At 43.5% G+C, this 13007-nt stretch overlaps 1 protein-coding gene across 2 annotated transcripts in view; it reads left to right on the forward strand.

The window, feature by feature from the left end:
* Window positions 1–1188: 1188 nt before the first annotated feature.
* Window positions 1189–13007, forward strand: part of IGF2R (insulin like growth factor 2 receptor) — a 77527-nt gene continuing 65708 nt past the window's right edge. For both annotated transcript variants that reach the window (XM_035108613.2, XM_035108615.2), the window contains exons 1-4: window positions 1189–1472; window positions 7507–7637; window positions 11923–12047; window positions 12909–13007. In XM_035108613.2, the coding sequence (XP_034964504.2) occupies window positions 1204–1472; window positions 7507–7637; window positions 11923–12047; window positions 12909–13007 (624 nt within the window). In that variant the 5' untranslated portion in view covers window positions 1189–1203. The remainder of the gene's footprint in view (window positions 1473–7506; window positions 7638–11922; window positions 12048–12908) is intronic.

The raw sequence follows: 13007 nt of genomic DNA on the forward strand, positions 1-13007 counted from the left end.
TTTGCATGACATGGTAAGCCAAACTGTACAAATAAGCAGCCTTCTTCCTCCTCCACAGTCTTTTTTACTCCTCATCACACAGAGCTAAGGCAAGGTGTGGTTTAGGGTGTCATTCAAACTATGGCTCATGGTTAAACTCTGTAATCATGAGTTATAAAAAAGACTCTGGAGGACCAGAGGATGAACACGATCCAAGTGTCATGTGAACCACGCCTGCATGCCCAATATAAATAAGTAATCACAGATCAAGCAAAATGTATTCAGTAAGCAAAAATAAAAGGTTTATTTTGAAAACACATCCAGTAAACACTGGGTGAAGCTTAGTCTCATGCCTTAATTGCCTCTCTGAAAATAGGAAGAGTATGTACTTTTGAGACAGGTAAATGGTCCATCTCATCCATCATCCTGTTTTTATAGTGGCAAACCAAACACTTGTTTCAATGTTTCAGAAACACTGTTTCTGTTTCAGTGCATCTGTAGAAGTGTGCATGCACACGAAAGTTCACACCAATGACAAATTTAGTTGGTCTCTTTTTAAAAATTTATTTGTTTAAACCAGACACCTATAAAAGTCCAAAAGCAGGACCCGAGTGCAGCAGCTGTCTCTCCACTTGTGAGCCCACGGAGGCTTTCCTCCATTCTAGTAACCACCGCCCGTGCTGAGTAAAACCGTTATTCCGTTCCTCCATGTAATAAAGAAGTTTCTAGGAGCTCTTTCACAGCCTCCAAAAAGAACCCCCGTGCCTTTGTTTCTTTGGGAATTAGTTTACACACGCATGTTCCTCCCTGGCACGGCTGCCTTGCACGTGTGGCCGAGACATTACAGACCAAACGTATCGCGTGCAGCGCGTTCCCGGCGGGAATCCACCCTGCTGCTGAGACGCGAGTCGGAAGTGCTGAGCCCCGGCGGCAAATCAAGCGAAGCGGACGCACGCACGTGTGAACCAACTCTGCGGTTCTACGATTCCTATCCGGGGGACTCTTCTGGGATTATCCATTCTTGGATGCAGCCACCCGCGTGAGCTTCAGCCTGTGAGCGGCAGCCTTATCAGCCTATCGGCCTCGGCCGCTCAGCCACTTCCCCCTCCCCTCCCCATCGGAGACCGGCCGCTCTTCACGCCCCGCCTCACATGACTGCCGCCACGTGACAGGTGCGGGGCGGGTCACATGAGCGGCTCTGGCGTGTGTTGGGGCGGGAGTCACATGACCCGCTTGCCTGTTCTCTCCCGTCTTCTGGACCGTGTCAGCAGAGTAGCCCCGGAAGCTGCTCCGAGAGCCCCGAGCCCCGCCATGAGACGCGACGCCTGGGCCCCGGCTGGGGCGCCTCGCCCGTTCTGGGTTTCCTCGCCTGTGGTTCGACCCGGGTTCTCTCTCGTCCTGGTGCTCCTCTGCATCGTCCTCCCGAGTCAGCAGGGAGGCAGCGCCGCCGCCGCCGCGGCCCAGGACAGCTTCAGCTACCAGGAGCTGTGCCGGTGAGTGAGTGCCTGGCTCGCCTCCTCAGTCCCGGGGAGTTTCGGGGAGCTGCCCCTGGTGAACAGCTGGCAGGGCCCAAGAGCGGCGCGTGGTACCGGAAAACGCGAGTTGCTGCTTCCCCTTTCCGTACAGCGCCTGGCGCGCAGGTGGAGACGCTGAGCTTTCAGACAAGCGCTGCTTCGGCTTCCTCTCTCTCTCTCTCTCTCTCGTGTGCGTGTATTTGTGGCGGTTATGGGACACCTCGTATTTTAGCCTTTAAAGTATCCTTTCGTACCTTTTAATTTCGCCCCCGCCCTTCTGTATTCCCTTGGTTGTATTAGGGAAATGTGCGTTTGCGTGTCTAGTAGAAGCCGCCTTCCGTGTTAGTTCGCAGAGGACACAACAGCTGCTAATGCCATCCCACCCTAAAGTGGAACTGCTCGGGTTCGTTTCAGGCATGTTATCTGTGCAGGCAGTGGGGCTGCTTTGTAACTTCTAAAGTGATTTTATGCAAGGAGGAACGCTTTCTTCAAGGAGTTTCGCTGGGGTGCCATCTGCTGTACTATACAAGTACAGTAGTGTACTGGGCTGGAGCAGTGTCCTTAATGCCTGGACGTGAGGGGCACTGGCTCCCTTCCACAGCTTTCTATCAACTGTTAAAACAGTCTTCATTCCTAGGCAGTTTTTGTCTGGATAGTACTTGGGCTTTTTCTTGGCTGTGATGTATTGACTCAATTACACTTTGTCAAAACATATTTGCATAACATTTCCCTTGGGAGAATGGCGTTGTGAAATGAGCTTAATTGCCTATCTCAGGCCTTCCTCTTTGGAAGGAGGTATAACTAGAGCTACGGTATTGCTTGTGCACTGTACTTGTTCAGTGGCTTGGATCCTGCACCATCAAAATAATTGCATATGGTATACTTGAAAGAAACAATGCAAATCTAGTAAGCAGAACAGGTTTTTCCTGCTGTTAACTTGAGAAGTTGTTGATTTAACCCTTTGCCTGCTCTCCTGGGTTGTGATAGCTAGCTCAAAAGCTCAGTACAGTATGTTTCGTTTTCTGTGGAAAGGAGGCTTAGCCCCCGTCATGTTTTTATGCAAACATTTATGAATGTATGAAGCTGTTTTAGACAAAGTCTGCTTTGATACATTTAGCTGAAGATAGTTTCTACTGATGAGCATCAATTCTCCAGGATTTCAGATGGGCCCTTCTCGACTCTGCCTAGAGATGCCAGAAACTTTTTGTATGGAAAGCATTTACCGTATCACTGGACTATGTCTCCTTCATAGGCAACTCTGTAATTGGAGTAGCCTAGCATGCATAGATGTCTTGCGTTAGTATGCTGCATCTTGTTACTTTAAGCAAACTGTAAATAGCATTTATTCAAAATTCTATAAAAGATGGCCTTCAGCAGCTGTAACAATTATCCCCATATTGCAAATGGGGATACGCAGACTGAGAGAGAAGAATGCTTGAGTAGGGCCACCCATTGAGTTCATGGCAGAAGTGACATTTGAATGTGGGACTGCACTGATTCTTTGGCCACTATGTTACACTACAATCTGTTTCTTCTGTTTTGTTGATTTTTGTGTAGAAATGGAAAGAGGCTACCATGTTGATTGTAGATACAATTTTAAACCAAAACAAGATATTGGTTGAGTACATTTTGTTCAGGACTATGTTGGAAAAGCACTCTTTATGTGTGCAAAAATGCATTCCACATTGAATAAATACAAACAGTGGCTCGTGTGAATGAGGTGAGCTGTATACCTGCAGGATTTTACTGAAAAGGTTTTTGCTTCATTTTTCCAATGAATAAAGCAATTCATTGCTTTAGAGAATCTAAATGCAAGTGGGTTGGTCTCTCTCTGTCTATATTTATTAAACAGTTGGGTTGCCAACCTTGCCATTGTATAAAGTAGAACATGGCAGGTAATGTTGGCATGTAGATGGCATATGCCTGCAGACTTGCAACTGAGCATAGAGCAAAAGTTTATGAAAAGCCTAGTTGAGTCTAGATTAAAACTGACTTGGTGACGACCTGATATGTGTCTTTATCAATATAATTTGTTTTCAGAATATATATATATATATATATATATATATATATATATATATATATATATAAGTAGTGATGTTTACCAAAAACAAAACAACAACAACAAAACAAATTGTTGAAACTTGGAAAATACAGAAATATTCTAAATTCAACACCACTGGTACCAGCACTTAACTTCACCTTAGTCAATCTTCTGCGTGTCAGCTTGCAATTATAGCTTTATGATCTTTCATAACTGCCTACATAACTGACTATATTTTCTTGGTTTTTTTAAAAAATCTATATGTTATTTTGTTTGGATATGTCCTGTTCTTTCTCGTTTTCCTGGCAGCATTTTAAATATGCTCTCCCCTGATAAATTTCAGTGTGGAGTCTTTGGGATTTTTCCAATTATACTCTTGTCTAAGGTAGCAGTATTGAAATATTTAGAACATTGTTTCTTAAATGCAAGATGTGAACAATATACAAACTTTAGTGTAAAGCCACATTTTAAAATTTGATCTATAAAGGCTTCTGATAAATTTTAACTATCCACAATATGTTGAAATCCAACACAGTGCAAATGGGCAGATTTACGCCACTACTAATGTTGCATTTCCAGAAGAGAGGTTATACCCAAAATTACAGAGGGCAATCTGTGCCAGCCATCTACCTTATTTTTCCATATAGGATGGGATGCAGCTTTTTGAAGGGGGAATATTTTAAAAGTTAAGCCCTGACCTCATGCAGTTCGTTGATGCTTTGTGATAGATTAAGGAAGAAAATCTCTCACTGTTAGATGCCTTGTTGGAGTAGATGCAGTTTGGGAGGGAGGACAGAAAAGCAATCTCGGGCACCATTTGTTAGTTACAGAATTCTTGTAATGACTAGCAGGAATTGAAAGATTTGAAGGAGAGGAGGAGTAAAAATGTGTTGGTGTTACAGCAGGGACCTTGCAGTTCTATATGTCCCCTTGTCCTATAGCCTGATGGAATGGCTACTCTGATAGAGCTGGTTTTATGGTGGAGTGGATGGAGAGTGACTGTTGTCCATACGGGAACACTATATCTCAGGGGTCAGCAAACTTTTTCATCAGGGGGCCGGTCCAGTGTCCCTCAGACCTTGTGGGGGGGGGCGGACTATATTTTGAAAAAAAATGAACTAATTCCTATGCCCCACAAATGACCCAGAGATGCATTTTAAATAAAAGCACACATTCTGCTCATGTAAAAACATCAGGCAGGTCCCACAAAAAACCCAGAGGTGCATTTTAAATAAAAGGACACAGTCTACTCATGTAAAAACATGCTGATTCCCGGACCATCCGCGGGCCGGATTTAGAAGGCGATTGGGCCGCATCCGGCCCCCGGGCCTTAGTTTGGGAACCCCTGCTATATCTGTTCCAGTGCCTAGTGCACTATTTTTGGACTTAATTCACATTTCTGCCTTCCCGTAACTTCTAGCCTTACCTCTGCACAGTTCCTCGTCTCCTGCACTCCATTTATTAATCTTTTGTAGCTTCACCTAAAAGTCCCACATTCCATATCTATTTAAACATCTCTAGGCTGTCGCTTGGGCAAGGCCCTCACAGGGCATCTTACCTAAAATGACAATTTATTTTGGGTATAAAATGCCATCTATATTTCAGTTGAAATTATTTAAAATAGTAGTCTAACTAAGACAATAGGCTATTATATTAGCTGTAAGAACTTAAAACGATTTCCAAAATCAGCACCATTTGTTGTTGCTGCTGATAGCCATCTGTCTTGGGAGACAATGGAGGAGTGTGCCTTTGGGGTGCAGTCAAACCTTCTACCACTTAAGAAGAAACAATCTGAAATGAGTCAGCTTCAAAAGTTTGTACTGTACTAATTGAGCCATTTGTATATCACTTGGCTGAGAGTTCACAAACACCGGGGGGGGGGGGGTATTTGAAAGACCTTGTCTTGTGCCTGGGAGGGAGTTTCCACAAATGTGGGACTGCAAATGAAAGGCTCCAGAGAAAACAACCTTTTCAGTATCTTTGATTTTTAGAGATAGGACCTCTGGAGCTTATCTCAGAGTGCAGGGAGGTTTGTACCAGTGAAGGGGCTTCTTCTGAACCTGACCACAAACCATTCAGTGGGTTCAACTTCAGCATAGCCACTTTAAATGTGCTCAGGAGTGCAGCTGGTCCAATATTGGTGTTGTGTGCCTCACTAGCATCTGGACAAATACTTTTCCTGGAACCAAGGATGGTGACCATTGTCACAGTGTGAGACTGGGAACAAGACCCTGCACCTTGGCAGACTTGGTGACCCTGCTTGCTTACCTGGGCTAGCTGTGATCTGGGGGCTCATGGCAAAACAGTTAACAAATTGAGTTGCTTTTGTAATGAGCACAAGTATCAGACTTGTTGATTTAAAAGCATACTCTTCTGATGTTGTTTTAAGTACTTTGGCCATCAGTTGACTGAATTGTTTTGGGCCAGTCAAATGCCCAGCCCTACAAGCAATGCTGCTCTGAGTCAGGTTGGCTCCCTGGGTGAGAAGTGGGCCATGACTACAGTAGAATTGCTTACTTACAGCATTAGGTAGCCTGTACAGTGTACTTCCCTTTGCCTGCCATTGTGTCATGGGCATAACAAATATGTTCCAGTTGACTAGAAGTCTCATGATTTGGGACTGGAAACTGAAAGCTTTCTCTCTCTGTTAACACCAATCTTTTTCTTTTTCTTTTAAAAAGGAAAAGTATATGGCTTTTCTTGTGGATATTTAATCCTTGCCAGATTGCATAGTTGAAACTCATGTGGTCCAAGTTCTTGTCTGATTAATTGAGTCATTTTAAACATGACCTCAGCTGTGGGGGGCTTTCCATGGAGAAGTGGCTCCCATGACGTTAGTCAGGCCAATGTACAGGGCCGGCCCTAAGGCAAGGCTGGGTGGCGCAATGCGCCAGGGTGCCGGGCTGCCAGGGGGTGCCGCACAGCTGCGCCCGCGCCTGTGAATATTGTACGGGTGACAGCACTGGGAGAAATACATTTGCTTCCAAGGGTGAATATGTTTGCATGCATTGCAGGGGGAACAGGACCTGTTGTTCAATAAACACAAATGTGAAAATGGAAGTGTTAAGTGCCACTTCAGTTCTCAATAGCATCTTGCATTTATCTTCTGTAAGACACGTTGAATCTTTTGTCTGATGTTTTCCACTAGGTGGGTACGAAGCCTGTGGCCCTCCAGATGTTGTTGCACTCCCAACACCCATCTGTCCCAGGCAGCATGGCCAATGGTTAGGGATGATGGGAGTTTAGTCCTCAAACATCTGTTTAGCTACCCCTGGTACATATATACTTAGAGGTTTGTTATTGAAATATTAACAGCAACTGGAAGAGTGGCCCCCTGAACTAATGGCCAATCTTCTGTGACATTCTGGGAAAGAGACTGTAGCTTGGTGGTAGGTAGAACATATATTTTGCATGCAAAGGTTCTCAGGCTTGATCCCTGGTGTCTCCAGGTAAGACTGAAATACTGAAGCTAGCTGGACCTCTGTGGAAGGCAGTGTCTTACGTTCCTGAGCATTAAATGCTAATTTCAGAAAAAAATACATCCTCGCCATCATATTATTATTATTATTATTATTATTATTATTATTATTATTTAATCAATTTGTATACTACCACCCTTCATATGAAGATCACAGGGCGCTTCACAACTTTTAGTTTGTTCCATGTTTTTGAGGTGACAATAGATGGCTTGCTTGTGTTTAGCGAAGATGAATATTTTGATTAAACTGCATCAGAATATAATCTGAAATGTGCCTTATCAAAAAGATGTTCATTGTTGCATCTTTCTGCATTGCTGACAGTGTGCTGGAAAGCTCATGGGGTGTGTGTGTGTGTGTGTGTGTGTGTATGTGTGTGTTAAATATGAAGAAAAAGTTTGCTAGATTTAATATGCTGATGAGTAGCCTGGGCTGAAATGTGTAGTTTGGCAGCACATATTCATTGTACCTCTCTCCCACTCCTCTTTTTCAGTTATACATGGGAAGCTGTTGATCCAGATAAAGTACACTACAAAATAAACCTTTGTGGTAGTGGCACAGGCTGTGGAGGGTCGAGTACCATTTGTGCATACGACATAAAAAGCAATGCCAGTTTCTCAGTAGGTAAGTCCAGAGGTTTGTCTGCTATATGGATGTTAGAATATGAAACACCATCCATCAAATTCTCTTGTGTGTGCCTGTGTTCAGGGTTTCTCTCCTTGTCCTGAAAGCTTCATATTCTTGTTGGTGAGCTACAGTATAATCACCTGCCCTTTGCATCAGTTGACTTTTGGGGTGTGGTGTGCAAAGGGAGAATGGCTTAAACTGATAAGGACTGCTTTAAAATGAATCTATCCTTTCTTTCCTGGCTTGTGACACATGTGTATGTGGGTTGGCATCCTAAAGTTTCAGTACAGTTCTGTTTTCAGCCAGCAATTTGAGGAGGCAGAAATAACTCAATCCGTTAAGGAAAATGGTTTGTGCACATGAAATCTTGCAGCAGCAGGCAGGGTATGTGGGCAAAGTTTTTGTTTTGGTCCTCTGGTCTCTCATCTGCTGCATAACCTGTGTGATGCTAGGAGTCAGGTAGCTTTTCTCAACCCTTGTGATCTAGCTTCCCTGAGAATGAGGATTTAGTTTGCTCCTGTTATTCCTTCTACATGCCTTGGCTCCCTCCCCAAAATGGGTCCAGAGAGAGGGGTGTGAGATGACCAGATCAGCCTAGAAACATCATAAAATCCATCTCTCTGCCACGAGCCAATTAAAGCAGCATCCCTAAACTGCTGATTAGTGATGGTGGAGGGCCACATGTTCCCTGCCCTAGATAAAGATGTAAAAGTTCTAGAAAACTTGAAGCTGTGGGTAAAACCCTTTTTTGGTCCCTCTCTTTCTTGGAAAGAACCATAGGTTGATCTGTCTGCAGAACAGGCTTCTGCTTGTGCAACAAGACTTTGGCTTCATCACCTCCTCCATACTCCCACTTCGCCCTGAAATATGCTCTTGAGATTGGGGGGGGGGGGTTACTTGCTTTAAAAGTAGATGAGTGGCACACCACCTCCAAGGAGGCTGTAAGGAAAACAAAATATAGAGACCCTCTGCACTGAATTCCTCGCCATGCTGGAAGAAAAGGAAAGGCAACTTTTTCCAACTTCCTTTTCCCCTATGCCACCTGAATCGCTTCTCTGGAGGGTTGATTGAGACACCAGAACACTGTGAAAAGCTGGGCGGGGAGCTGCAAAGGAAAGGGTTGAAAATGGATTCCTCCAGTGGGAACCTTTCCCCAGTAACCTCTGTGAATTGAGGCAGTCCTGGAGCACCAGGTTGGGATCCAACCCAGTTACTCTTTTATCTTTTACTTACCCACACCAATCCTGAAATTACATGTAGTTTTTTTGCATTTTGCGGTGATTAAAAAATAGCCATGCACTTTTATTAAATTATCATCCTCCAAGCTCTGGACTTCAATTTCAAATAGAGCACATCCTATAGAACATTTCTAATTTTGCAGTTAGGCCTCAAGAGCATATTAATTCTGGATGATTTCAAGGGCTTTCCTTGGCAGCTGTTATAGAGTGTTAGACTTCTTACTTGTCAATGTAAGCTGAGTTCTGGAGCCAGTATCTTGTTCTCGGGGATGGGGAAGAAGAGAGCCATTGACCTTCATAGCCGCAGACTGTCTCTATCTCTTGCCCCTGACTGTGGAATAACGAAAGGAGTTGATTTCCTTTTAAGCAATATATAACTCCTAATAGTCCTGGCAAAGCCAGTCAAAAACCGAATCAATTTTCACTCTTTCTGAGTTGGCAAAAGTCCAAGCTGTAGCAGTGATGTTCTGCTGAGCATCTTCACTGACTTTGGACTTGGCCATAGTCACAAGAGAATGAAAAAGACAAAAGGAGAGGGAATTTCCTTGAAGTAACTCGTGCACAAGTATTTCTGGATGTTGGCACACTAAAGACTTCTTCAAAACTCCTTGGCAAATGCATGGGTGTGCAGTAACATGGGGAAATGAGACACTGAGGAGAAATCATGCCTCCCATGTGCCTTTGCTAAAACCATGATATGATTTAAAAAACAGGGTGCTGCCCAGAGACACTGCTCCTAGTTTTATGGAGTTAGACAGATGCATGGAGAATAAGGCTGTCAGTGGCTACTAGCCATGAAAGCTAAGCTCTGTCTCCATGGTCAGAGGCAGCATCTTTCTGCGTATCTTTTGCGGGAAACCACAGGAGGGAAGAGTGCTCTTGTGCTTGGGTCCTCCTGGGTTTCCCACAGATATCTGGTTGGCAACGGTGAGAACAGGATGCTGGACTGGATCCTGGACTGGATCACCCAGCAGGGTATTCTGTGCACTTGCAGAATACATGACCGCAGACTAAGAATGCATTGTAGTCAGATGACTGAAGACACTGTGCCTAGACCCAGCTAGGGAAGAACTAGGTTTCAGTTTTTCATGGAGGGCTTGCTAAGCAGATACATTTTTTTAGCTGGGCCTCTGATTCATACGATGTGTGTCTCAACTGGTTCTAACGTGTGTGTGTGGGGGGGGGGCTTATTTTTTGGTTTTCCTTTTATTGCTTTTTGTTGTATTTGTTGCATTAGCTGGCTCGAGCACCTTTAATGGAAAGGTGCGATATAGACAGGTGAGTGAATAGCTCCAGCTTCATGTTTTGGCTGCCAAAATAAGAAAAAAGAACAGAGGCCTGCTTTGCCCAGAGGCAGTGAAGCTGTATTGCATCAGACTGCAGGTGGAAGCTCACCTGACTGGATGCTCTTCATTACGAAAGCTAAACTTCCTCAATGCTAGAAAGATGAAATAGAAATAGATGTCACAAGCCAGCCTACCAGGGTCCCTTCCAGCTCGTATTCAATGATATGATATGATACTCATTCAAGGTCAAAATCCACATGCTTCTCCCTACAGAAAAGGACTAGTTGAGGGGGGTGCCCTTGTTCTGCTTCATATGGCTTCTATATGGCTTGGTTCTAAAGCAGGGCAAGACCCTTCTGTGTGCACAAGTATCCCTACAGAATTCTCCCCAGTTTTCCACCCCCTGCAGCCCTTGTACCTCATCCCACACCGTTTGAAAATGGTTCTCATTCCTTGGGACATCTTTGCTTTGGGTGTTGAGGGTTTTCGTAAGGGATGGAGCTAGGGGAGCCCGTTGCACAAGCATGGAGTTCTGCTGGCTGCTCTCTGGGCTTGGGGTGGCAAGAGATCAGAGGAATGAGAGTAGGCTAATGGGACTTTTAAGTCTTTCAGCAGTAGGTATTCTTCTATCCATTCTTTTTTTAAAAAAAATTTATTGAAGATTTTCTTGGTTTACAAAGGTAATGCAGTGTCTCAGTTATTCCATTGTTACACATCAATCTTGCTTGTTGAGACATTAGGAAGAAGAGGGGGGAAGAGGGGGCGGGATGGGGGAGTGGGTGGGGTGGGGTGTCTATGTTTCTTTTTTCCTTGGTATATGTAGGGGTTCAGTGTCAGCGTTGTTTATGCGGGTTCTCTGTTCGTTTGTGTTCCTTCATTGGTGAGGGAGGTCGGGGGTTGGCGTAGGGTGTGATTGTTCATTTGTGGATGGCTGTGGTGGTCTTTGGTTTCTTGTGTGAGTGGGGTGGGTGTGTGCTTTTGGTTAGTTTAACCATATTGATTTGTATGCTGACTCTTCTATCCATTCTTAACCTAAAGGGATTTCTCATGAAGGTGTTATACTACCCCAAAACATGTATAGCTCAATCTTTGCACATAAAGGTAATCAGGACAAATGTGTTTTCTGTAAGTGAATATCAGGTGTTGTTTTTTTTAAAAAGTACAATATGCCCTGTACTAAGGACGCGGGTGGCGCTGTGGGTTAAACCACAGAGCCTAGGGCTTGCTGATCAGAAGGTCGGCGGTTCGAATCCCCGCTACGGGGTGAGCTCCCATTACTCGGTCCCTGCTCCTGCCAACATAGCAGCTTGAAAGCACGTCAAAGTGCAAGTACTGTAGATAAATAGGTGCCACTACAGCGGGAAGATAAACGACGTTTCCGTGTGCTGCTCTGGTTCGCCAGAAGCGACTTAGTCATGCTAGCCACATGACCCGGAAACTGTATGCCGGCTCCATCGGCCAATAACGTGAGATGAGCGCTGCAGCCCCAGAGTCAGTCACGACTGGACCTAATGGTCAGGGGTCCCTTTACCTTTTACCTTTACCTTTACATTTATGCCCTGCTACTAAGCTTTTGAAATAAAGGCATTTACGCTCTGAATTACATAAGATCTATTTCAGAGTATCAATTATGAATTGGTTAAAATTGGATTACGGAAGGCTTGTGTGGATTGGCAAAACCAATTTGGCTCAAGCTTCTATTACACAATAAAAGGCAGGGGTACAAATATATTTTGACTTTGTTGTTGCTTTGTTTAGGGGACTCCTCGCTGATGAGAAGTTCTAAACTGCTCCTGGAGTTCAACACTACGCAGACTTGTACACAGCAAGGAACTGAGCACAAATTACAAAGCAACATTAATTTCTATTGTGGGAAGACTCTGGTCAGTATGGCATTATTGCCAAAAACCTTTCTTGTTTTAAAAATATATGCAAGGAAATATTTTCCTGAATTTTTAAATCTGTTTTTGAGAACTAAGTTTTATTATTAAAACATTGAACATGATAACCAATACAGAAGTATAATTGATAAATCATAATACGCAAATACCAACATATTGAGAAATGCAATTTTTAATATATATTTTAAATACTTAATGTCAATTCATATGCTTTATTTCTTTTAATATGGCATATGTTACTTTTAATTTATAGATTCTTTCTGCTATAAAGCTATCTGTATATTGTGTTTCCTTTGCTTTTCTGGAGTACATGGGCTTCGTTTAGAAGGGATATACAAACCAAATGTTTGTTTTTATTTCTCAGTAGCTGTACAGTTAATCAGTTTATACACACATGCACACACATGGGTTGGCTGTAAGATGTATTGTATTTTAGTTACACCTGTTTTCTCAGCCAATGTTAACTGACTGCCAGAGCAGCTTAAAATTATGATCTATAAAAAGTTGGGCTATTGGGGCATGTTTTTCATGTATAATCGGGAAATAAAAGTGAATATTATAATTAAGGCATCTGAGAACCTGAATTAAGCTCCCAAACATTCTGTTATTCCAAGTACCTTAGTTTGTGGCACACTATGTGTATGTACTTTCATATTCCTGGCTTCATTCCATATCTGCCAACTTGCCAACGAAAAGTCATTCAGCAATTAATTACCTGCTGGAGTGTTCTTGTTCTAGCTCTAGGTAATTGGTTTCTGTTACCCGTTTGAACGATTAAGCTTTCTGTTTTTGGTTTAATAATGAGTAACAGCACACTTTGTATTTCGCCAATTTCTTAATCAGGGTTCTCCAGAATTTGTGACTTCAACCAGTTGTGTGCACTACTTTGAATGGAAGACATATGTGGCCTGCAAGAAAGATTTGTTTAAACCAACTGAAGAG

The sequence above is a fragment of the Zootoca vivipara genome, chromosome 3 (genome assembly GCF_963506605.1).
Source record: "Zootoca vivipara chromosome 3, rZooViv1.1, whole genome shotgun sequence".
Classification (NCBI taxonomy): Eukaryota; Metazoa; Chordata; class Lepidosauria; order Squamata; family Lacertidae; genus Zootoca; species Zootoca vivipara.